This window comes from Nicotiana sylvestris, chromosome 8 (assembly GCF_000393655.2).
Source record: "Nicotiana sylvestris chromosome 8, ASM39365v2, whole genome shotgun sequence".
NCBI lineage: Eukaryota > Viridiplantae > Streptophyta > Magnoliopsida > Solanales > Solanaceae > Nicotiana > Nicotiana sylvestris.
This window is the reverse complement of record NC_091064.1, coordinates 143,240,934-143,264,677: the sequence shown is the minus strand read 5'-3', so window position 1 is coordinate 143,264,677 and position 23,744 is coordinate 143,240,934. Positions and strand designations below refer to the sequence as shown.

General features: G+C 39.7%; 2 protein-coding genes across 2 annotated transcripts; both read left to right on the top strand.

Annotated features, from left to right (window-relative positions):
• Positions 1-780: 780 nt before the first annotated feature.
• LOC138875780 (uncharacterized) lies at positions 781-2,205 on the top strand. The gene is made up of 2 exons (XM_070154647.1): positions 781-1,176; positions 1,609-2,205. Exons 1-2 carry the CDS (start codon positions 781-783, stop codon positions 2,203-2,205), a joined length of 993 nt encoding a protein of 330 aa, XP_070010748.1.
• A 17,421-nt stretch (positions 2,206-19,626) lies between these two features.
• LOC138875779 (uncharacterized) lies at positions 19,627-20,037 on the top strand. Its single transcript, XM_070154646.1, has one exon. It carries the CDS (start codon positions 19,627-19,629, stop codon positions 20,035-20,037), a length of 411 nt encoding a protein of 136 aa, XP_070010747.1.
• Positions 20,038-23,744: the final 3,707 nt, after the last annotated feature.

Here is a 23,744-nt window from a genome sequence, read left to right as displayed (position 1 = left end):
GTTCTTGGGTCATGTCGTCTCCGGGAAAGGAATTATGGTTGATCCTCAAAAGATTGCAGCAGTAAAGAATTGGCCTAGACCTACCACTCCAATAGAGATTCGCAGTTTCTTAGGTTTGGCCGGGTACTACAGAATATTTGTGGAGGGATTTTGTACCCTTGCCTCTCCATTGACTAAATTGACGCAGAAAGTAGTTAAGTTCCAGTGGTCCGATACTTGTGAAAGTAGCTTCCAGGAATTGAAATCAAGACTGACTAGAGCACTGGTATTGACCCTGCCAGAGGGTACAAAGGGATTTGTGGTGTATTGCGATGCTTCAAGGATCTAGCTTGGGTGTGTGTTAATGCAACATGACAAGGTTATAGCCTACACTTCTAGGCAACTCAAGAATCATGAAAAGAACTATCCAACCCATGACTTAGAGCTTGCGGCGATAGTATTTGCACTAAAGATTTGGTGACATTATTTGTATGGTCTCCATGTGGATGTATTTATGGAACACAAGAGCCTTTAATATATTTTCAAACAAAAAGAGTTTAATCTGAGGCAAAAAAGATGGCTTGAGTTACTCAAGGATTATGATATCTATATTCTCTATAACTCGGGGAAGGCCAATGTTGTAGCGGATGCTCTTAGCCGGAAATCTATGGGATGTTTGGCTTATATGGAGGCATATCAAAGGTTGTTGGACAGGGAGGTTCACCAGTTGGCTAGTTTGGTAGTTCGCCTGGCGAACTCTAATGAGGAGGGAGTAATTGTGCAAAATAGAGTTGAATCATCATGGAGGTGAAGGAGAAGCCATTCAACGATCCATTATTAGCACAACTGAAGGAGGGGATTCACAAACATAAGACAACAACTTTTTCCTTTGGCATGGATGATGGTACCCTAAGGTACCAAGGTCGCCTATGTGTTCCAAATATTGACGGTGTTCGAGAAAGGATCATGGAAGAAGCTCACACTTCCAGGTATTATGTACACCCAAGTTCTACAAAAATGTATCATGAACTCGAGGAAGTTTATTGGTGGAACAACATGAAAAGGGATGTGGTGGACTTTGTGGCAAAATGTTCGAACTATCAGCAAGTGAAAGCCGAACATCAAAGGCCTAGTGGATTGGCTCAAAACATAGAAATTCCAATGTGGAAATGGGAAATGATCAACCTGGATTTTGTGGTATGGTTACCACGCACTCCATGAAAGTTTGACTCAATTTGGGTAATCGTGGATCGACTCACGAAATAAGCGCACTTCTTGACAGTCAAATATACCGACACAACGGAATAGTATGCTCGGTTGTATATCAAAGAAATAGTCAAGTTGCATGGCACTGCAGTCTCAATCATTTCAGATAGAGGGGCTCATTTCACGGCCAACTTTTGGAAGAAATTTCAGCAAGGCTTGGGTACGCAGGTAAATCTTCGTACAACTTTTCATCCACAAACCGACGGGCAAGCGAAGCGGACTATTCAGACGCTTGAGGACATGTTGCGTGCTTGTGTTCTTGATTTCAAAGGTAGCTGGGATGATCATTTGTCACTCATAGAGTTTGCTTATAACAACAGCTTCCATACTAGTATTCAAATGGCACCATTTGAGGTGTTGTAGGGTAGGAGATATAGATCTCCCATTGCGTGGTTCGAGGTTGGGGAAGCTGAATTGATAGGGCCAGACCTTGTGCATCAAGATATGGAGAAGGTTAAGATTATTAAGGAGCGGTTGAAAACTGCTCAGATCCATCAAAAGTCCTATTCGGATGTTCGTCGAAGAGATTTGGAATTCAAGGAAGATGATTGGGTGTTCTTAAAGGTTTCCCCCATGAAGGGCATCATGCATTTTGGGATGAAAGCGAAGTTAAGTCTGAGGTATGTCGGGCCGTACAGAATCATTCAAAGGATTGGTCAGTTGGCGTACAAGCTTGAGCTACCACCTGAGATGTCATTAGTACACCCGGTGTTCCATGTGTCCAATTTGAAGAAGGTAGTTGGAGATCCATCCAATATTGTGCCGGTAGAGACTATTGAGGTTAATGAAGAATTTTCGTATGAAGAAATTCCAGTTGCCATTTTTGATAGGCAAGTCCGAAAGTTAAGAAATAAAGAAACTTCCTCCGTGAAAGTGTTATGGCAAAACCAGAAGGTTAAAGAGGCCACTTGGGAGGCTGAGGAAGAAATGAAGAACAACTACCCTCATTTGTTTCAATAGCTATGTAATTAAGTATTTGTGTCCTATGAAGATGTTGAAAATTTACCTTTTATGAATTATGTATCACCTGGTTAGTTAAAGTTAATAGTGTTTCTTATCTAGTAATGTATTACTTTTAGGCCACTGTTGGCATCATTTTATATTTTGTTGCATCTTTGGATTATGTATATGTTTTTAGGATGTGTTTTTGGGATTCTCTGACAGGTGGATAGGCTCAGATACAAGGAAAACTCTGCCAAAATATCTGAAAAATTTGGGAGTTAGTCAAAATCTGGGAGTTAAAGATGTGTGAGAAAATGGTTAAGTTATGTTATGTATTTGGGGGCAGACACTTCTTCTTATTCGAGGACGAATGATCCTAAGTGGAGGAGAATATAACACCCCGGAAAAATTTCGAAGTATTTAAGCGCTATTAAGAAAGTTGATGTGCACTAATTATATAATTTTGTGTGTAGACGTGGACAGCATGATGGATATCAATTGTATATGATAATAAGTGTACGAGGCACATTATAAGTGATATGGGGTCTAAGGAGAGTTCTAATTCTAAATCAAGTTGGAAAATTACAAGATAGACTAACGTTAAAAATGTATACGCACAAGGCCAAATTTTGGACAAGATATATACATATACCTAAGGTTTTATTGGATGCACAAACTATCAAATGAAAGATCTTCAAGTCTAGTTTCTAACTCTTCAAACTGTTCGCCATTTGGACACTCCTACAAGAAGTTATGACCAGATTACTGAACGCTGTCTGAAAATCACACTACCGTGTTGCCCCATGCGCGTGCCTGTGGGGAGGTACAGAGAGTATTCAAAACGTTTTTTGAGCACATTTTTTACAACCGCGGCGCCCCACGTGGTGCGACTGTGCAAACATCGGGCTTTTTTTATAAACAAACCTCATTTAGCCAAATAAATGCAATGGATCATTTCTTTAGCTAAAATCAGATATTTTTAGAGTGAGAGAGTGCCCTAGAGTGGGAAAGTGTCCCTCCTCAATTTTTCTTCAATTCTTGCTCAAATCTTCAAAGATTAACAAGGAAACACACACTAGGTCTTCATCTTTGAGGTAAGATTCTACAACCTAACCCTTAATTTCGAATTTTAGCTAAGGATGGGTATTTATGAAGAAAGTTTGTGGGTATTGCAGTTGTTATCTTACTTGAATGTGTTGTCAAATGGTGTAGGAACATTGTTGAGCTAAAAATGGTAAAGTATGGGTTGTGGGTTGATGAAAACCTCTAAAAGACCATCAAGATTTAACTCACACATAGTGTTTGATAAAATGCTCAAATGAGGTAGAATTATGATCATCTTCCTAATTTTGGTTCAAATTGTTATATTTCCAGAATAGATTGAGGTTTCTAAGAATTCCGGAACATTGTAGAGTCTAAAAAGCTCAATTGAGTTATGTATGGCTAAAACCCCCTCTTCTTAGAAATTGAACTCCCTTGGTGTCCATGCAAATGTTGTCAGTCCGAAATTTGATTGATGTAGTGCTTGTTATTTTAAATTAATTGGTGTTGCAAGAATATAGGTGAAAGGTGTGTCTCAATGTATTTAATATGCTATTCTTGGTAAATTGAGAATGTGTGAAGAATGTGAACTATGTGCTAAAATGCCTAGATATCAAGTCAAGTTTAAATTGTGATTATTATGCTGAACTATGTGAAATCGTCTCTATGCTTACAACTTGAATTGCTCTCGTATGTGCCTATTATCTTAAATTGCAAGGTTAATGTGAAAAATGGAAATGATGTGAAATGTTGGGGAAAAGAGTTTGAGTTATGAAATGTGGCCTACTGCCAAGTGTTATGTGATAATTGTGGAACCAAGTGACGATGAACTGATATATGTGAAATAAAAATTGAAATGAGATGATTGATGGAAAAGGGAAATGTCTTGGTAAGACGACTTAGTTGATCGGGTCGTGATCAGACGCCATGTCGTACACATGGTGGTATTGTGCTGATATTGAAATCGGATAGTGAGAATGAAATTGTGATTGAGATATATGTCTCAAATGAGGCAACTTAGCCGATTGGGTCGTGATCGGATTCCGCGCTAGAAAGAGGTGGTATTGTGAATGATGATGCAACAGTATTAAATGTCCCAACCTAAAGCTATGGAAATTATGTGAAAGCTATGTGACCCCTTTTATTTGATGATGTGGTGATTGTTTTAAGCTTTTGTTGATCCTTATGAATTCTTTATCCTTGTATAGATGTTCTTTCTAATGAGATGGTGTTTAGTTATACATACTAGTACTATTCTATAGTACTAACGTCCCTTTTACCGGGGGCGCTATATCTTTTAATGGATGTAGGTGGTTTCATAGTAGACAGTGCCAACCGCAGGTAGCAGAGCATCCTCCTCTCAACAATCTTGGTGTGCCCCTTTTCTTCCAGGGGTTACGCAATAGATCTTTTGTTATAAATCACCACTTTTTGAGGTATAGTCGGGGCATTGTTGCTGACATTATCATAACTATCTTTTGTATCTTTAGTGGATATGTAGACATTAGTGTGGGTGATGTACGGGAATTGGATGGGTCACTGGACTATGTTGCAATTCTAAACTCTTGCTCTTCTAAACTGTAACTGTATGAAATTTTGAAAACTTAACTATGGTTTAAGGGTTGTAATATAAAATGAACTAGCAATGTGATATGTATGATCTTTCCTACTGTCTAAATAAATGAAAGCATGGTTTTTTTATCATAGTGAGTTGGGTAGAAAGTGTCCAAAATGCTTGCTCAGTTGGGTTCACACGATTAAGAGCCGGTCGCCCCTCCCGAGGTTGGGGCGTGGCATATTCCACCTCCAATCCACTCATATCTAGTCATAAATAACTTAATAATTTCAATTCAAATGCATAATGATAGGTTTCCTAACATTTTCCCCAAAAAGTGAAAATCTGACCCTCGGCCCGCTTGGTTAAAACCCGAAATTCAGATAAAAACCCGATTACCCATTCACCCACAAGCCAGGATATACAATTAGTTTTGGAATCTGACCTCAATTTGACGTCCAAATCACTTAATTTCGAAATCCCTAAGTTCTACCCAAAAACACCCATTTCCATTATGAAAAACACTAGATTCTAGGATGAAATCTTGTAAAAAGATGTAATAGATTGAAAAAATGAGTTAAGAATCATTTACCTATGATCTGGGGAAGAACTAGCCTTTGGAAAATCACCTCTTGATGTTTCGGTTTTGAAAAATGGGAGAATGAATGAAAAATCTTATCTAAGTCCAAAGTTATCAGCTGCAGATGTCACATTTGCGACCTGAGCTTCACAATTGTGAAACTCGCAAATGCGAAGAACCATCGCAATTGCGAAGTCCTCCATATTTCTGTTGCTTTTGCAATTGTGAAGGTAAGTTCGCAAATGCGAACATGATCCTCCGCAAATGCGATAAAAAGATCGCATTTGCGATCCCTGCCCTTCCGAGGTGAAGAAAGCTTCCCAATTGCGAAGTCTGCTTGGCCCAGCCTTCCTTAGCATTTGCGATGAAGGCCTCACAAATGTGACCTCCACAGTAGTCACAAATGCGAACCTTGACCTCGCATTTGTGAGGTCTGAGGCCCGTAACACTGCTGGAGAACACCAGCAACCTTTCTAAGTTCCAAATCACTCTGTAGCCTATCCAAAACTCACCCGAGCCCTCGGGGTTCAAAACCAAACATGCACACAAGTCTTAAAACATCATAAGAAATTGCTTGCGCGATCAAATCGCCAAAATAACACCTACAACTACGAATTTAGAATTAAATTGCTTGAAATTTTCAAGATAGTTTCAAAACTTCTATTTTCTCAACCCATGGTCAGAATCACGTCAAATAAACTTCGTTTTTCACCAAATTTCACAGACATGATTTATTATTATATTAAAATTGTATCGGGCTCCGAAACCAAAATAGGGGCCCGATACCAAAAAGATCAAACATTAATCAATTTATTTAATTCTTTAGATTTTCAATCTTACAATTTTCATCAAAAATTCATTTCTCGATCTTGGGACCTCAGAATTCGATTACGGACATATGCCTAGGTCCCATATTTTACTACGGACCTACTAGGATCATCAAATTATGGGTACAGGTTCGTTTTCTCAAAATGTTGTCCGATGTTAACAAAATCAACTTTTTAGTACAAAAATTATTATTTTCTCAAATTTTCACATAAAGGCTTTTCGGAATCGCGCCCGGAATGCACACGCAAATCAAGAAGAGATAAATGAGGGGTTTTAAGGCCTTAGAACACGGATTCAAGTTCTAAAATAGAAGATGACCTTTTGGGTCATCGCAAGTACTGTCCGTTTTCTTGTAGAATATTGGTTTCCAAATATGACAGTTACAATGCTTATATGATGATGACGACGAAGTCGGTTTACTCATTGTAGACGTAAGAAGATCATATTGAGCTTGCTTGACAATTGGATAGAAGATTTTGGCATGATCCAAAATTAAATGAACATAAACGATACGCTATTTCATAACGGATCTACTCCTAGCAACTAAGGTTGCCCGTGTTGTTCTTTCCATATAAAGTTATTCTAAGCAAGTATATACGATCCTTGAATCCTATTGAGGTTTATATTGATGATGTCGATGTCAATAATGTTAATCAAGGGTGCGACGATTGTGCACATGTTAGTTTTGCCCTATACGTAATATTCCTATAAAATCCCAAGAAAATAGGTTTTTTGTTAATTATTTGCCATTTTGGGAATTTTGTAGAATTTTATTTAATTGTTTGCATTTTTGTGCATGTTTAAGTTTTATTTAAATCGTGAAAAAATACCAAAAATACCATGCATTGCATTTAGGATTTATTTTTACATTTTAGGATTAATCAGTAATTATTTGTTTTATAGAAATTTGAAAATCCCAAAAATAGCTCATTTTACATCTTTTGTCTTTTAATTTATTGATTTTTCTCTTTTAATTTAGAAATAAGTGTTGTGTATAATTTTTATAAATAAATATTTGGTTTAATTCTACAATTTAGATAATTTAGGATTTTATTTTAAGGATTTTTAATTGAAAAAAAAAAGAAAAGAAAAAAGAAAAGGGAAATAAAAGAGTTTGATTTTAAAGGGGTTTTTATTTTTGAAATTTAGGCTAATTTCACACCCAATCTGACCCTAACCAGCCGAAATTACCCTAAAAGCCATCCAATTAACCTAGGCCCAAATAGCTTTACCCGGTCCAGCCCCCCTCTATAATACCAAACGACCCCGTTTTGATCCAAGGTATCCCAGCCGTTGATCATCACAAATCAAACGGCTGCGAACTGATCATTCCAATGCTATAAAACTGTCCGAAAATTGGAGACCACCCCCCATTACCCCCTCTCATTCCGTCTCTATTCTCTCTCGAAGTAAACCCTAGCCGCCCTCGTTCCCACGCCGCCTTCGCCGCAAACCACCCGCCGAAAATCGCCTCACGATGGTTTCGGTGTTCTAAATCTCCCCAAATTTACACCTTGAACCCCCCTTCACCTCCTTAGTCCATATCTCCAACTTTTTTCCCTCGAATCCCAGCCTAAACCCTCGAATTTTAGATCGAAAATCCGGCCAAAACCTTAACTGTTCAAAACCCCATCAAATTCACACCATATAATCACTTTCACCTCCTCTCCCTAAATATCCCCATATTCCCTTTCGTACGAGCCTAGAATCGCCCTGATTTTGAATTTGAAACTCAAATCCATAGCTTTTCTTTGCTCTTTTTTCTTGCTCTATATCTGGTCAATTGATCTTAAAACCTCCATTAGTCAACTGTTCTTGTGAAGAACAGTCGATTAATGGTAGTCAAACTTCATTTGCGCTTTAAAGAGTTTGGACGAAATCATAAATTGACCCAGTTTTTAAAATAAACTCAGGTAAATCTCTTACTTTTCATTTGTTGTTTGGTTTCATTTTTTGTTCTTCTTCTGTTTGTTTAATTGTTTTGTCATGGCTGCATGTTTTAGTTAGGCTATTTTAGACCTGCTCTCTTTTAATTCACGGATCCTTAATTTTGTTTGATGTTTGTTTTGTTTGTTAGAATAAAAAAAGAGAAAAACATGTTTCCAATTAGCCTAGGCTTCAATCTCTAAGATTCAGCATGTTAATTGATTGCTCTATTTTCCTAAACTTGTCTAATGGCTTATTATAGGAGGATTAACAATTATTTAGGTTTTGTTGTTTCAGTTGTTTAAGTTCTGCAAATTGATATAGTTTGAATTCTAGTTTGTTTCATTGCATTTGCATCTCTAATTTTGTTTGATTACTATTCAAATGCATTATTGGTTAGTTTCAGTTCTAGTTTAGTTTTAGTCAAATAAGCATTTCCTTCTATTATGTTTGGAATGTACCCGTTTGACCTTCTTAGGCATTTTGATCCAAATTTCCAACCATTTTTAGCTTTGTCCTTGTTTGTTCTAATGTGCTCACATTACGGACTCAATTGAACTAGAAAAGTTTAGATTAGAACTGAAATAAGAAGTAACTTAAAGAGTAAAATTAGATTTTTACTTAGGCTAAAATTAGAAAATTCTATAATTTTGGACAGCTGTCCTTATCCTAAGCAAATACTGGTTTTGGATAAGGAAGAAGGACAGTACAACTGTATAAATATGTTGTAGTAAGTCAGAATATTCTTTCTTGGATGCTTTTTTGTGCATTCTATAAAAGAAAACATTCCCTCACACGATGATGAGACAATCTTTAGCAATCATCAGCACTCATAAACATTATTCTCCGCAAAAAGTGCCCTTTTTAGACTTTAGAAAATCTCAGAAAGATTTCCAAAACTTTTTCTCTTTTGGATCACAAGTTTAAAATAGTTTGAAATAAAGATTTTTCCTGGGTTATTTAACTAGTTATTTATGGGCTCAAGTGGCTGGTCTTAGGTCTAAAATTTTGGGGTTTTTGGTTGTTGTTGCTCCTGTATTGTTGCTGCTCCATTTTCGTTTAAAGTATCAGCCAGTTTTTTACACCTTTTAGTTACTGATTTTTGCTCTTGTTTGTGCAAGGTACTGGACTTCACCTTCTTCATGTAATGTTGTTGTTAAGAAATATGAGATCAATTGTATAAATTGTGTTTTGTGCAAATGAATGTCACTTTCATGATAGTATTTAGCTTATAATGACATGAATGTAGTTAAACCTTGAATATGTGAGTTTAAACATTGAACATGAACAAGCAAATCTATAACTGAATGCCTTATGAGTTTCAATTTTGCAAAGTTAGCTATTAAGACTGATTGTGAGGTTCTAAAGTCAGTTTTCTTACCTTTATTTGAGTATACAACTTCCCCTTTGATCTAAATCCTTTTATTTGTCTTTTTATTTGTTTGGCTGTAAGCTCATGCCTGCGGATTTGTCTACTAATTGGCCAAATAAGCAGGTTCAAAAGCTTGGAAATGGAATCAGGCTATTGTGGATAAATCATGTACAAAAGAAGCTCGGATCCTTCATGAGATGGAAGTTGTAATAGTTTTAGCTTCAAAAATAGTCAGGTTAGGTATTAGGTCCTGATGTAAGGTATTGATTTTGGGAAAATGTTTATTTTTGGAAGAGTGTAACTAACTAGGATTTTAAATTCATATGCTGGGATTCAAAAATAGCTATGTTAGGAGTTTGATTATATTGTGGTTATAGTTTAAATGATAGTGATGTAATGGGCTAGATTATAAGCCCACTGTGTAAAGATGATACGACTGTTCTTTATTTAACTTGGGCTGAATTTGAGGCCCAAGTAAAAGTCAAATGAGTCTAGGTTTAGGTTGTTAAACCTGGACCCTAAGCTCTAAATTTGGATCCAGTTGTAGAAATCCTCTTTTATCGTAAGTCACAAAATGAATATGTGCTTTTATTGCCATTCATGTGGTTAATTTAAGAAATTAGAATTGTGTTTGATTTTTAAATATTTGTTTCACTCAGAAGAAAAACTGAAATTTAGTTGTTGTAAATAAGCAAGTGTTGTTAATTTTAGAGGTGGGTAGGCCTAGTTGCAAAAAAATAGGTCTGAAAATAACAAAGTCATTTCTGAGTCCTTTCCTCTTAAAGACAGATTCCAGCCCCAAAAATAAGTCCAAGGCTGCCTATCCCCTTAGCTAAATGACGAATGCGCCATCGTTGGCCCAATCTCTCCAAGAGAAATAATTCTATGCGCAGCCTTCCCTTTTTCAAGTTAAGAGATTTCTTAGTTTTGATTTCAATTAGTATCCTTAGTCTTAATTAAGTAAAAACGCAACTCCCTTTTGTTAAAATAAGTGAGGTGTGCCATAAATAAATTATATCACCTATGGCCCTAATATAAATATTAACCTAGTATTAAAATAATTCTAAATAATCGTAGTTTGCTCTAGGCTCAATTTAGATTAGTATTGTGATTATGTATACGTTCGCGTAACATAATTACGAATTTAATTCTAAAAGTAACTCGAGGGATGCGTTTGTGCAACTTCAACCAAACATCTCTTATTAAAATAAAAAAGCGTTATTAATTGTGGATACGTTCACGTGGCATGATTTTGACGCACCAAAGGAAATAAGTATACGTACGCGTAACTCAATTCTTTAATTATGAATAAATCAATTGATTAAAAGTGGTAAAAGATATACGCACATAGGTCCTAAAAATAAGTAGTTAAACAATTTAAGCCAGGTATAAATTGCTAAGCGACCGTGCTAGAACCACGGATCTCGGGAATGCCTAACATCTTCTCCCAGGTTAACAGAATTCCTTATCTAGAATTTCTAGTTCGCAAACTTAAAAAAAATAAAAACTTCCTCGATTTGGGATTTTAAAATAATCCGATGACTTGGGATTTTAAAGAGGTCTTTGTCCGTTGATTTTCTTTAGAAATTGAAAACTTGTTTTGCAAAAAGAGTCCACAAGAGTCAACCCTAACCTTAACCCTCCGTAGGTACAAATGAATACTGTCCAGAACCCGTCACCAATGAATACTGTCCAGGACCCCTCACAAATGAATGCTATCCAGGACCTGTCACAGAACCAGCCACAATCTGTCATAGAACTGGCTCAGTTGCAGCTTCGCATATGGTGGAATGATTTAGATAAAGATGGCCAGGATTGGGTGAAAAACAATTGGGTTCCCTTATAGACATCATGAGCATCAAACCCCAGGATGATTTGATCAAAGCCTTGGTAACCTTTTGGGATCCTGTCCACAAGGTGTTCCATTTCTCCCATTTTGAGCTCACCCCTAGTCTGGAAGAAGTGGCCGGATACATTGACTTTGGCCAAGACATGAGGAAGCAACAACTCATATTCCCAAGGGCTCCCTCTGTGCACAAGTTCTTCGATCTTCTGAATATTAGTAAACAAATGAAGAAGGCTCATGTAAGCAAAGGATGTTGTTCTTTCAACTTCTTATACTTCAGGTTCGGGCATTCAGCTAGTTTTGAAACACATGGAAATGGGTTGAACAACAAACAAGATAATAGCACCTGGAAAATTCATCGTCGATTCGCTTTTATCGTGGCATTTTTGGGTATCATGGTCTTTCCAAATATGGAAGGGACAATAGAAACTGGCATGGCTAGAATTGCACAACTACTCACTACTAAGGAAGATAACACACTTGTTCCGTTAGTGCTGGAAGAAATTTATCGAGCATTGACATTGTGTAAAACCGGGGCTCAATTCTTCGAGGGTTGCAACATTCTTCTTCAAATATGGTTGATCGAACATCTCCACCTCCACCCCAAGTTTATGAGTCACGATGCGGACGGGAACAACTCCATAAAGAGTCATGAGGAGAGGGTAAAAGATTACAAAACTCCGGAAGGTTTTGAGGCTTGGGTTTCCCACTTAAGGACCTTAAAGGCAAGTCAAATTGAATGGACTCTAGGGTGGCTTCCGGTAACAGAAGTCATATACATGACAGCTTCGAAAGGCTACTTGATGATGATGGGCCTGAGGAGTATCCAACCATATGCACCGCAAAGAGTTCTAAGGAAACTGGGAAGGTATCAAGTGGTACCCGAAGATGTAGATTTGAGCACCCAAGAAGCAACACTGCTTGAGGCTTTAGTCCAACGGAATTGGAATCGTTGTCGATATCTGAAAAGTGACACCCAGGTGCCGGATCTTGTGAGAGGGGAAGTGGATCCGGATTATGCTGCGTGGTTTGAGAAAAGGTTTTGTGCAAATGACGAGCTAGATCCTGAGCCCGAGCCCAAACCCTAGCCTAAAATGCCCACCAATAGACCTCATGTTCAAGCTTTTGATGATAAAATTCGGGAAAGGTTGGCTTGGGGAGAAAAGGAGAAAAAGTATCAAGACACCAATCAGGCTTTGCAAGAAGAATTGAGAAACGTCGTATTCAATAACGATCTACATGAACAATAAGATGAAGGTGAAAGAAAAAGGTTGGTCCAAGAAAATGAAGCTCTCCGGGCTCATGTTCGAAAAATGAGAATAGTAGCTGAGAACCCGGGAAGAAGTAGAAAAGATGAAAGGCTCATCTACAACCTTACACAAAAAGTACGTGACTTTGAGGATGATTTGGAAAAAGACTGAGTCTAAGCTAGTGAAAGTACGAAAAGTTGGCCAAAAGTGCAGAAGAGAAGGCAACTTTCATTCGACAATTGAAGGAAAAACACGACCGAGGAGTCATGGGCCGGAAAAAGGATCTTAATAGCCTTGAGGGTGAAATGACTAAATAAGCCAATAGCTTCAAGGCTAAAAGGGAACATTTCTACGCTTTAATGGCATAGCTAGAGGGAGACCTACAACATTTATAAGAACAGAATCATACGGCCACCCTGGTTTTGGAGGCTAGATCTCAGCAGATTGGGCGGTTATTGCAAAAAAAGGGCATGATCAGGAAAAGGGTTGGAAGAATAGATGACTACATTGTGATGAAGTGCAACAAGTGGGATGACATGACCAGGTCCATGTTCTTTGCCACAGTCATGATTTTTGTTCGCCATATAATGGATGATCTCTATCTCCTCCAGGATGACATGGCCCATAGGCCCGCAACAAGACCAGTTGGTGTTCCTAGGACACGATTGGAGGCATTGATGTACTCCTGATTGTTTTCTCTTTTTCGAGTCAGTATTTTCATTCCTAAAGTTTGTTTCGAGTCTGTTTTAGTTTTCAATTCTCAAGTATGTAGAATCGAGTCTTTGTAATAGAGAAAAATTAGAAGTCTTGTTTTAATGAAAATTTGAAAAAACCAAAAATGTTTTATTTATTTTACATTTGTTCCTTGAACTACGTATAATCTAATTCACGCGGTGTCGTGATACGTAGGAAATCCTCATCGGATCCGGTCATGATTTTTAAAATAAAAGACAAAATGTAGAAAAGAGAAAACCAAAAAGAGAGAAAACAAGGAAAAGAGAATTAGAGGGAAAATAAGAATGCAAACGAGAGCAAGAGAAAGATCGGGGAGATAAACAAAAGCTGGGATGAGACATGCAATCTTTGCAAAACATGTAGAAACACATTTAACTTTATAGGTGCATCACACCCCCAATGTGTGATTCCCTATATGTTAATTGCTTTAAACTAACCGGTTTGTCATCTACTGTTGAGTATAGGTTCTGTTTTTTAGGTGGTTGGTTTGTGGTAACCTGGCTTCACACCCATACTTTACAAGATCTAAGGGAAGTGTAGAAATGTCGTCAGAAGGTCATCCACCAAAAATTCCCATCCAAAGAATATAGCCCGCTATCGGTTATCCCAACATCTGATTTAGCGGCAGCTGAAGAGAATAGGGCACTGTGCCTCCGCGTGCTAGAAATATGGGACGCCTGGTCCAATGGTAGAGGGCCGCCAAGTTCCATATCCGGTTTCCCCGAGCTACTTCCCAGAGCAATTGGAAATTCCAACGTCCCAATAAGTTACCCAAATTCCCCACTTGGATACCCCACCATCTCAGCTCACTTCACCGGAATACCTTCTGAGGTTTGACCCCAGGTAGTTTCGGGAGTGGCCTCCAAACAATTTACCGGACCACCAACCTTGGCCATGGTTCAACCAGCTGAGCCCAGGACAAGCTTTGATCCATCATCTTTCACTTTCCAAGTACCATCTTTTCCACCAGAACCTACACATTTCACCACAAATTTTTACCCTCAACAACCCCGGTACGAGTTTACTGCGGGACACGAAAAGGCTACAAAGAACCCCGAGTAGGAGGAAATCACTCGGAAAATGAGGAGCATGGAACAGAGCCTTAAGAGTATACAAAGCTTAAGCGGACAAAAGAGCGTATCCTACGCTGATCTATATATGTTCCCACATGTGCATTTTCCCCTGGGTTTCAAGACCCCAAAGTTTGAAAAGTATAACGGGCACGAGGATCCCATAGCCCACCTCAAGAGATATTGTAATCAATTAAGAGAGGCAGGCGGAAACGAAAAGCTCGTAATGGTGTATTTCGGAGAGAGTCTAGTTGGCATTGCATCTGAGTGGTACATAGATCGAGACATATCTCATTGGCACATTTGGGATGATCTGGCTCGAGATTTTGTCAAGCAGTTTTAGTATAACATAGACATAGCTCCCGACAGGAATTCTCTGTCGATTATCAAGAAGAAGTCATCCGAAAGTTTCCAAGAATATGCTGTTAAATGGCGCAAATAGGCGGCCAGGGTCAGGACCCTGATGGATGAAACATAATTGGTTAGTGTTTTTCTACAAGCCCATGAGGCTGACTACTTTCAGAATAAGATGTCTGCAATGGGGAAACCATTTGCTGAGGCCATCAAAATTGGTGTGATGGTCGAGAATGGTCTGAAAACAGTGCGCATATTGAGCCAATCTTCCATAAGAACTACATCCCAAGCAATTCAAAGCGGCTCCTAATTTGTAGCGAACAAAAAGAAGAAGGAAGAAGTGGCGATGGCAGCTTCAGGTCTGAGAAACCCTCGTCCACCCAGAGGTTAAGTCCCTCCAAGTGCATCATAACATTATAATCCCTACCAGGATGTGGCTTATGCTATGGCCCCCCAGCCTTACGCGGTGATGAACGCCCAGCCATACGCTTGGCCTTAGCAACAATTTAACCAAAACAGAGCTCCACCTCCTAGAAATAACCCTCCTCACCAAGATCAATATTATCCGTAACCTCCACAAAATAACTTCCCCTACAATGCCCATGCTCGGGATCCACCCAGGAGAACAAACTTCACGCCTATTGGTGAGTCATATTCTAGCCTTATCCCTAAACTGGTCTAAATGGGTTTGTTTCAACCCATACCCCCAAACAGACAAAACCTAGAGTCACCTTACTGCCGACCCGGTACCCGATGCACTTATCATTCTGGGGTGGAAGGGCATGACACTGAAAATTGTTGGACTCTTAAAAGGGCGATTGAGAACTTGATAGAGTAGAAGAGGGTAGTACTGAAAGACGAAGAGATCCCTAATGCGAATAACAACCCATTGCCGGCTCACAACAACGGGCCAGTCATTGGGATGATTTGTGAAGATAAAGAGTTTGACCAAGCTCTAAAACCCATTATTGCCATAGAAGATGTGGAAAAGAAGCGAAAGGCTACCGTGAAGCAAGATAAGGGGGAGAAGAGTAACTCCACTTCTCGAAGTGACAAAAAGATTGTGGAAACCGAAATAGGGGCAGTCCTCTCTAAAGACGCCATTCTTTATGTTCCCCGAGCTCACAGGAAAGAACAACTGGCGTTAAGTCCTCCTAAAAGGTTCGAACTGAACAATGGACCCAAGATGTATGTACCTAAAGGGACTTATCTGGCGCAGGGGCCAGTAATTACACCAAGGTTGAACGAGCCCGTGATCATTATCCGCACACCACAAGGCCTATGAAAGACCCCACTGCAGTCCCTTGGAACTGCAACAGAGCAATTGTGACATACAAAGGGAAATAAATCACAGGGGAAGTAAATGAAACCAACCCATCTAGGAAGTACCTCAATCTGGAAGAAGTAAACAATGACAAGCAGAAGCGCTTCCCGCTCAAAAAGCCTTTTAGTGCCGAAGAAGCAGAGGAGTTCTTCCAAAAAATGAAAACTGCAGACTACGAGATAATTGACTAACTCAGGAAGTCTCCCGCTCAGGTCTCGCTGTTGTCTCTGCCGATAAGCTCAACTGAGCATCATAAAGTGTTGATAAAGACCCTCAATGAAGCTTATTTTCCGGTTGAAACCATTGTCGAGCAACTGGAAAGGATGGCGGAAAGATTCTTCGCAGTCAATCAAATTTCCTTTAGCAAGAATGATTTGCCCCCGGAAGGGGCCGCCCACAACAAAGACCTCCATTTGACAGTTAAATGTGAGGGGTATTATGTGAAAAGGGTCATGCTAGATGGCAGATCTGGAGTTTATATATGTCCTCTCTCAACTTTGCAAAGAATAGATATTGGGACTAAGAGAATCAGGCCTAACAATGTCTGTGTGCGTGCCTTTTATGGCATCAAGAGAGACACCATAGGCGAGATCGATTTGATTTTGACTATAGGTCCTGTGGATTTTGAGGTGACATTTCAGGTCCTAGACATGGACAGTTCTTATAGTTTCCTCTTGGGAAGGCCCTGGATTCATGCGGCAGGGGTTGTACCTTCTACTCTCCACCAGATGGTAAAATTTGAATATGAAGATCAGGATATCATAGTCCATGGAGAGGACGAGCAATCAATTTATCGGGACCCGTCAGTCCCATGTCTGGAAGCTAGGGAAGGTAGCGAACATATAGTCTATCAAGCTTTTGAGGTTGTGGTCATAGACCAGTATGAAGAAGGAAGCCTGTGCCTTCAACCCTTTCTCTTAAATGTGTCAATTATAGTTGCCAAGGAAATGATAAGGCATGGTTATAAGCCCGGGAAGGGGCTCGGGACATCATTACAAGGTATTACAGAACCTATTACTTTGGCTCCTAGTGAGAAGTTCTTTGGCGTGGGTTTTCAAGCCATACCAGCTGATGAAACATGGGCAAATGAGCGAAAGAACAATGGTTGGGTTTTGCCTTAGCCAATCCCACATCTTTTCAAAACATTCATCAAGCCCAAGTACATAGAAGAAGAAGATGAGGCCTTCATGGCCGAAGAAATTGAAGAAATATGTGAAGCTATGAGGCAGATGTTGTATGAAACCCACACGGTCCAATCGAGAGAAGGCTCGAGCACCGCTGAGGTGCTGTATATGGGGCCCAATGCCATGTTGCAAAACTAGAAGGCTACTCCATTCCCAGTTAGGCGGGAATCCCGGTAGTCCAGTCTTGCCACCTTTTCTACCTCTCGAGTTATTCTAGGATGTAACTCGGATGTTTCTTTTAGTTTACTATCTTTAAATTCCAATGTAAACCCTATTATCTTCAAAATTCAATGAAATGAAATCAATATTTCATCATTCATGAATCTCTCTCTTTATTCATTCTGATTTTTGTTACTTTTTCCTATTTCTTCTTTCAGTTCTAATAGTGCGGCATTAAATCACATGACATGCTTGCGGACATCATGCCCAGATCCAAACATGTTGTCTAATTGTGAAAAAATGAACCAAGAACTGGAATATGATGAAGAAGATGCTATTAGAGAAATAAAGCGAGAACTAGAACAATTTGAGAATAATCATAAGACAAATCTAAATGAAACCAAGCCAGTGAATTTGGGTAGTTCAGAAGAGATCCAAGAAACCATGATAAACATTCACACAGATGAAAGGACTAGGGATGCACTGATCCAACTTTTGTTTGAATTCAAAGATGTGTTTGCTTGGTCCTACTTGATATTCCATGATTAAGTGTTGATCTGGTGGTGCACAAATTGCCAACTTACCCTGATTGTCCCCTTATCCAGCAAAAATAAAGAAAGCTCAAAACCGACATTAGTGACAAGATCAAAGAAGAGGTCATCAAGCAATTGAAAGCGGGTGTGATCAGAGTGGTCCGATACACCACATGGTTGGCTAATGTAGTCCCAGTGCCAAAGAAAGATGGGAAAACCCGAGTGTGTGTTGGCTATCGGGATCTGAACAAAGCAAGTCCTAAGGACAACTTTCTTTTCCCAAACATCCACATCCTCATTGACTACTGTGTCAAACATAAGATACAGTATTTTGTGGATTGTTATGCTCGATATCATCAGGTCTTGATGGATGAAAAAGATGCGGAAAAGACAGCCTTCACCACACCTTGGGGCACCTATTGTTACAGGGTCATGCCTTTTGGTCTGAAGAACGTCGGGGCCACGTACATGAGAGCTATGACTACCATCTTTCATGACATGATGCACCAAGAAATCGAGGTGTATATGGATGATGTGATCATTAAATCCAAAACACAGGATGACCATGTTCGGGACCTAAGAAAGTTCTTTGTGCGTCTGCACAAATATGATTTGAAGCTAAACCGGCTAAATGTGCATTTGGATTTTCGTCTGGGAAACTTTTGGTATTCAACATCAGACGGAGTGGCATTGAGCTAGATCCAACTAAGATAAAGTCTATTCGGGATTTACCTCCTCCGAGAACCAAGAAAGAGGTTATGAGCTTGTTGGGAAGGTTGAATTACATCAGCCGATTCATTGCTCAGTTGATTTCCACATGTAAGCCCATATTCAAGTTGTTGAAGAATGATGCAGCTATTAAATGGACAGATGAGTGTCAAGAAGCCTTTGACAAAATCAAAGAATATCTATCGAACCCCCCAGTCTTGGTCCCACCCGAACCAGGAAGGCCTTTGTTTTTATACCTGACAGTCTTTGAGAATTCCTTCGGCTGTGTCCTCGGGCAACCCGATGTGACTAGAAAGAAAGAGCAGGCAATCTACTCTTTGAGCAAAAAGTTCACAAGTTATGAAGCCAAATGTACCCTGTTAGAAAGGACTTGTTGCGCCTTAACTTGGGTCGCTACAAAGCTTAGGCATTACTTGTTGGCCTATACCACTTACCTCATCACCAGGATGGATCCTTTAAAGTACATATTCCAGAAGTCAATGCCCACAAGTAGGTTGGCAAAATGGCAAATCCTGCTCACTGAGTTTGATATAGTATATGTCACTCGCACGACAATGAAGGCCCAAGCTCTAGCGGATCACCTAGCTGAAAACCCTGTTGATGATGATTATCAACCTTTGAATACCTATTTTCCAGACAAGGAAGTGAATTCAGTTGAGGTAACATCAGAAGACACCAATGCTTGGAAAATGTTCTTTAATGGAGCTATGAATGCAAAAGGTATCGGAATTGGAGCAATTTTGATCTCACCCACTAGACAACACTACCCAGCCACAGCGCAGCTTCGATATTTTTGCACAAACAACACTTTCGAGTATGAAGCCTGCATTATGGGTATGAATATGCCAATAGACCAAGATGTGGAATAATTGATAATCTTGGGAGATTCACATCTGATTATCCGACAAGCTCAGGGAGAATGGGAAACTCGGGATGTCAAGCTTATTCCATACATGCAACATGTGGAAGATCTTAGCAAGTGGTTCAAGTCAGTCGAGTTCAGGTACATGCCTCAATTTCACAATGAGTTAGTTGATGCACTCATTCCTTTGCCGATGTTTCCATATCCAGGCAATGTCCATATTGACCCACTGAAAATCCAAGTCCGAGAAAGGCATAGTTACTTCCATATGGTTGAGGTAGAACCAAATGTTCAGCCATGGTATCATGATATCAAGAGATTTCTGAAAACAAAAGAATATCCCAAGCAAGCCAATGGGGACAAAAAGAGAACCATTAGAAGTCTTGCTAGCGGTTTCTTCTTGAGCGGCGAGGTCTTGTACAAAAGGACTCCAGATCTTAACTTGTTAAGATGTGTGGATGCCGAAGAGGCCGGAAGAATCATGCATGAAGTGCACGCATGAGTGTGTGGACCCCACATGAATGGATACGATCTGGCATAGAAAATCCTTCGAGTAGGCTATTATTGGATGATTATGGAAAACAATTGCTTCAGTTTTGTCCGAAAATGTCATCAGTGTCAGGTGCACGGTGACTTGATTCATGCGCCACCTACAGAACTTCATCCTATGTCAGCACCGTGGCCGTTTGTTGCTTGGGGTATGGATGTCATTACGCCAGTCGAGACAAAAGCTTCAAATGTGCGTAGATTCATATTGGTTGCCATTGACTGTTTCACAAAATGGGTTGAAGCGGTCATTCTCAAAGCCGTCACTAAAAAAGCAGTGGTAGACTTTGTGCACTCCAACATCATCTGCCGTTTTGGTATCCCTACAACTATTATTACAGACAATGCTACAAACTTGAATAGCCACTTGATGAGGGAGATATGTGAGCAATTTAAGATCACACATCAGAATTCGACCCCTTATCGGCCCAAAGCTAATGGTGTTGTTGAAGAAGCAAACAAAAACATCAAGAAGATTCTTAGAAAGATGATCCAAAGTTCAAGACAGTGGCATAAAAGGTTGTTGTTTGCATTGTTGGGTTATCGCACAATGGTGAGCACATCAGTTGGGGCAACCCCCTATTTATTGGTTTATGGCACGGAAGTTGTGATACCCGCAGAAGTTGAAATCCCTTCTCTTCGGATCATTGTTAAAGCTGAGATTAAGGACAGTGAGTGGGTCAAAACTCGTCTAGAATAGTTAACCCTAATTTATGAAAAGCGGATGACCGTTGTTTGCCATGGGCAGTTGTATCAACAAAGAATGGCCCGTGCCTAAAACAAGAAAGTGCAGCCTAGGAACTTTGAAGTGGGGCAACTCGTTTCGAGACATATTCTCCCTCATCACAAGGAAGGAAAAGGAAAGTTCGCTCCCAACTGGAAGGGCCCATACATTATCAGAAAATTATTGTTGAAAGGGGTGTTGTACATGGGAGACATTGAAGGAAATGACCCTGAAACAGCTATAAATGCAGACGCGGTCAGAAGGTACTATGTTTAACCCTTTTGCGATACCAATATTATCCGATTGGGATGATGAATGCTTTCATTCTCGCTACCCCAAACACTCCAATCCTCTGCTAAACCTTTGAGCCAGTTACCTTTCTTTAATTACCCTCTTTGGAACCTGAAAACGTTTGTTAAAAAAATCAAAACAAAACAAAACAAAAAAAAAACAAAAACAAAAGTTTTCCTGAACTACGTTCGACTTGATTCCGAAAGGATACGTAGGTAGACTCTCTCTAGGGTTCAGTCACACCAAAACAAAAATCCAAATTCCCCTAAAAAGTTGTAATTGGGGCAGAAGTTACAATGGTTTGGCAATGATCCTGCCTGAATGGTTCCAAATTTGTAATTCAATCCAAATTCTTTTTACCCCAAATCCTGTTCGAGTCCTTCTGATCAATCGGTGAGAATGTTCAAGAATCAGAGAATACATTTGCTTGGAACTGATGCCATAAGATTGAGAGAAACAAAATGAGAGAGTCTTATTGGTAAAAACCTACACGGACACCGTAAGGTGATCACGAATAGAGAAAAAGGAAATAAGAGAGTCTTGTTAGTGAAAATTTGCAAAGAGCACTATAAGGCGACGGTGAGAAGAGAAATCATAGAGGTCCATTGGCGAAAACCCATAACGGCGTCATTGATCGAAAAGAAGAAATTCCTCACAACCATTGGCACTGAAAGAGTCCTGGGAAGGTTTCTCGGTTTTAAAACACGAGGCATAATGGGTTTATAAGAAGTTGGATAGTTGTACAGATCGGGTATCTAGTCTAAGAAGCATGTCATGTCTATTGAAGCCTGCATGCACTCCAAATAAGTCCTTCTTTCCTCCTTCGAAAGGGACACTTCTCTTTAGATTCATTTTCCTGTCCTTTCTTTACTTTTCTTCCAATCCTTTTCAGTTTAATCCTCCTCCAAAACTAATACAAAGAAAAGATGGAAAGATTAGTTTACAAGGTTCTGCTTAGCAAAAGCCAAGTTCAAGTAAAGGCACCCAGCCTCAGCAGGTCCATCAAGTCGATCTCGACTGGCCATGATGGCTGATGATCCGATGTCAAAATAATTGAAAAGGAAATAAATCCAAAGTCAAGCGCCCATAAAGGCAAAATAAGAAAGGCCGGAGCCCCACACGGGTTAACCATCATGTGAAATTTTGGGAAAGTCAAGATACCTGGTTTTAGAAGAGAGATCAGTCTCCAGAAAGCCAGCAAGCAGTAAAGGATTTCATCAAAAGAGTTGGGACGAGATCAAGTGATCAAAATAATCAAGGCCACAAAACAAACCACCATTTCAAACTAACAAATTTTTCTTTAATTTGAAAACAAGTGGAATCTAAGATAACCTCGCAAGAAGTAGGTGCAATAAAAGCAAGGTGCGCACAGACCAAAATGGTCCTTCAGCAGAAGTTAACCCAAAAAGGGAATCCCTTTCAAACTCTTCATGCATTCTCTTGAATAAAGTATTAAAAGTAAAATGAAAGGAGGAAGAAGAAAATTCAAAACCATGGTAGCATAGGGCCTCCAATCTCTAGCTACGTTTTTCCAATATAGGGTCCCATTTCGCTCCTAGCATAACCTGGTAGTCTTTTCCATTACAGGGTTCCACTCCCTAGTTGATTCCCGACATAACCTGTGGACCTCCTCTGTGACGACCCGGCCAATCGTCTTAAGAATTAATGCCCCGATCCCCTATTAACTGCTTTTCCCAAGTTTTTTTCTGCAAACATGAATTGCCGGGATGTTCGATTTTAAATTTTGGAGAGTTTCGGGACACTTAGTCCCTAAATGAGAGCTTAAGTGTTGGAAAATTGACCGTAGTCAGATTAGTGGGAAGAAAGCCTCGGAACGGAAACCTGATATTTTTCGTTAGCTCCGTTGGGTGATTTCGGGGTTAGGAACATGTCCGAATTGTGTTTTGGAGGTCCGTAGCTAATTTAGGCTTGAAATGCCGAAGGTCAAAATTTTGAAGTTTCTGGTTCGATATCGAGATTTTTATTCGAGGATCAGAATGGAATTCCAAGAGTTGTAGTAGTTTTTTATGTCATTTGGGATGTGTGTGCAAAATTTCAGGTCATTCGGACGTGTTTTAGTTTGGTTTTTTATCGAAACCAGAATTCGGAAGATTTTTGAAACTTAGGCTTGAATCCGATGTGTTTTGGCTATTTTGATGTTGTTTGAAGTGTTTTGAAGATCTGAACAAGTTTGAATAAGGTTTTAGGATATATTAATGCCCTTGGTTGAGGTCCCGGGGGCTTCAGGATGAATTCAGATGGTTAAAGGAGAAAAATTTGGAGTTGAAGTTGGGCAGCAGCTGGCCTTCTGGTATTTTCCAATATGCGGTTTGGGGACTGCAGATGCGGAGCCGTAGAAGTGACTAAGGAGCCGCAGAAGCAAAAATTGGAAATCTCTCCAGGAACCGCAGATGCGGTATATTTTCCGCAGAAGCGGTACCGCACCTGTTGGTAAAGGGCCGTAGATGCGAAATCAGGCCTTAAGTGGGAAGTCATAGATACGACATTTGTTCCGTAGAAGCGGGACCACAGATGCAGAAACTACTGAGCATTATTTTAAAAAGGGGTTCCGCGACTTGGGAGTTTATTTCCTCCATTTCTAATCGTTTTTGAAGCTTTTGAGAGTGATTTTGAGGAAAACAAAGGGG

Excerpts from the sequence above, each read along its gene's own strand:
- LOC138875780 (XM_070154647.1), top strand. The coding sequence starts at position 781 with ATGGAGGTGAAGGAGAAGCCATTCAACGATCCATTATTAGCACAACTG. Across the intron at positions 1,177-1,608 it reads TGATCAACCTGGATTTTGTG|GGTAGGAGATATAGATCTCC; the intron begins GTATGGTTACCA and ends GAGGTGTTGTAG.
- LOC138875779 (XM_070154646.1), top strand. The coding sequence starts at position 19,627 with ATGCAACATGTGGAAGATCTTAGCAAGTGGTTCAAGTCAGTCGAGTTC.